Raw genomic sequence first — 2,822 nt, 5'->3', positions numbered from 1 at the left:
ATTATTTCATGGATTTATTAAAAGAAAAAAAAAAAAGATAAAAGTCCTCGTTAAAAAAAAATAATTAAAGCTAAAACCAGTTCAGGTTTCTGATTGGTTAACTGGAGGTTGCTGTATTGTGGGAATTTCATCTTCTTTCTCATTGGCACCATGTTTCAGAGTTCTTGTGAACTCAAGGTAGTCAAACTTGCCGCCTTTGATTGGAGCACCGTGGAAGAGCTCATCGACCATTTCTTCGGACCACCGGTCTCCCATAGTAACAAGACATTCTCGCAGATAGTCTTCATTGATGTGACCTAAAAGTGGGAGACAAATCAAAGAGGAAATAACTGGAATTGTTTATAATAATATAATAATGAAATTATTGTATCCAGTGCTCAGGTGCACCACAACTTGTCAGAGAGTGCATATAAAGTACATGCAGTAATATATAAATGTCTGGGAAGTGAACAGTGTATGAGTCAGATACATGCTTGTGTGTGTATGGAGGGGAGAAAATCAGGTGTAGTGTTGGCGAATCTCAGGAAGCATGGAAGTTTTGAAGGATGCAGTGCTCCGACAACTAACAACTGATGCCGGCAGTTTGTTCCATGCTTCAGCAACTCTCAGCGGGAAAAAATGTTTCCTGAAGTCATGGGAGCTGTGCTGTTTTCTGACTTTGTAAATATGTCCACGGGTGTTAGATGGGTGGAGTTTGAAAAGGTGCTCAGAGTTATTGTTTGTACGATGCTTCAACGTAACCATTTCTGTTTGGGTCAATTATATTGAAAACTTCCTACAATAGAAATTATTGTTATTATTAGAAGACTTGCCCACCATAACAGAAATGAGATCCTAAAACCAAGGGGGCCGCATAAAAAGCATCAGTGTGGGTGCTGGTGCCATGTAAAATGTACACAAGCCAGTGCCACATATAACGCACTCAATACACTCTGTAAAATGGTTGGTGTTAGGAAGGGCATTCAGCTGTGAGAATCATGCCAAAACAGGCAAATGGAATCTGGTGCGATTCTCTGGCTTGCCAACTCCTGTCAAGCCATCCTACATATGCCAGCATGGAAAATGGACATTAAATGTGGATCATCATCATCACCATCATCATCTTTGCCTTTCTAATTTTGACATTATTCCTATGTGTCCCCTAGGTGAGGTACTCATATGGACGCCCAAGGTTCATGGGAACCCCAAGGCTCATATGGACCCCTAAGGTTCATGTGGACCCCCAAAGCACATGTGAACCGCCAAGGCTCATGTGGACCCCCAAAGCACATGTGAACCCCCAAGGCTCATGTGGACCCCAGTTGAGAACCACTGAGCTACACAAATTTGATGATAAAAAAAGCAAAACAAAAGCTCAAAGCCTGTTTACCTGAATTTTCAAAATCAAAACAAGCGAAAGCATTTTTGATCACATCTTCAGGGTCTGTACCATTAAGTTTTTCACCGAACAATGTAAGGAACATTGTGAAATTGATGGGACCAGGGGCCATGTTAATCATCATATCAGCCTCATCTTCTGTGGGGTTTTTGCCAAGAGATGTCTGGATGTCCAGCAAATCATCTTTGTCAACATAACCGTCTCTGTTCTGATCAATTATGTTGAAAGCTTCCTGCAAGAGAAATTATTATTATTATTATTATTATTATTATCATATATTTGCTTTGCAAGATTTTTGTTGTGAAATCGTGTGTTGAAACAGATATTGTTGTATTTCGGAATGGTCATTTTGCCAGTTTAGCCAATAAAAACATATGCACTATATATTTGGTGTTACTTTCCTTCAGTGTTATTTATTTTTTACATTAATCTTAATTTTATTTCGGCCAGAGTTCTTTCGTCACACTCCTGTGACTTCATCAGTGGTCCTTTGCTTTCTTCTTTCTTATTTGTGTGTCTCTCCTTACTAACCATCAGCCATTTTGTATTTCTATTGTATGTGTCTTCATTTGCGCATGCGTATATCTCTATGTGCGTCTATGTTTAGTTAGTTTGTGTGTGTGTGTGGGGGGGGATGCCTGTAATATTTGTATCTCCTGTTTATATACGTTCGTATAATGGCTGACAGTTAATAAGGAGAGACACATAAATAAGAAAGAAGAAAGCAAAGGACCACTGATGAGGTCACAGAAGTGTGACGAAAGAACTCTGGCCGAAAAAAGATTAAGTTTAATGTAAAAAATAAATAACACTGAAGGAAAGTAACACCAAATATATAGTGTGTGTTTTTATTGACTAAACTGGCAAAATGACCATTCCGAAATACAACAATATTATTATTATTATTATTATTATTATTATTATTATTATTATTATCATAATTATTGTTATAAGGTCGACTTATCTTTCATCCTTTTAACAGCGATAAAATAAGTACCAGTGAAACACTGGGGGTCAATGTAAGAGACTAGTCCCCTCCCCACAAAATTTCAGGCTCTTGTGCCTTTAGTAGAAAGGATTATCATCATCATCATCACAATCATCATTATCACCACCACCATCATCATCATCATAATCATCATCACCACCATCGCCGCTGCCACCACCACTATCATCATAATCATCATCATCACCACCACCACCACCACCATCATCATCATCATCATCATCATCTTCAACATCATCATCATTCTTTTACTTTTTACATATTTCAGTCGTTCGAACTGCCTTGAAAGGTTTTAGTCAAACAAATTGACCTTAAGACTTTTTGATTTAATAGTCTAGTACTCGTTCTATCAGTCTCTTTTGCCAAACCACTAAGTTATGAGGACATAAACACACCAACTGTGGTTGTAAACTGGTGGTGAGTGACAGACACACACAC

The 2,822-nt window shown here is 38.2% G+C and overlaps 1 protein-coding gene across 1 annotated transcript in view; it reads right to left on the bottom strand.

The window, feature by feature from the left end:
- Positions 1-2,822, bottom strand: part of LOC115230703 (myosin regulatory light chain 12A) — a 6,839-nt gene continuing 4,017 nt past the window's right edge. Inside the window, exons 4-5 of the mRNA XM_029800839.2 lie at positions 1,370-1,610; positions 1-296 (exon numbers count right to left, since the gene is read on the bottom strand). Of these exons, the coding sequence (XP_029656699.1) occupies positions 82-296; positions 1,370-1,610 (456 nt within the window). The 3' untranslated portion in view covers positions 1-81. The remainder of the gene's footprint in view (positions 297-1,369; positions 1,611-2,822) is intronic.

Source organism: Octopus sinensis, unplaced genomic scaffold, assembly GCF_006345805.1.
Source record: "Octopus sinensis unplaced genomic scaffold, ASM634580v1 Contig16151, whole genome shotgun sequence".
NCBI lineage: Eukaryota > Metazoa > Mollusca > Cephalopoda > Octopoda > Octopodidae > Octopus > Octopus sinensis.
This window is presented reverse-complemented; position numbering and strand designations above follow the sequence as displayed.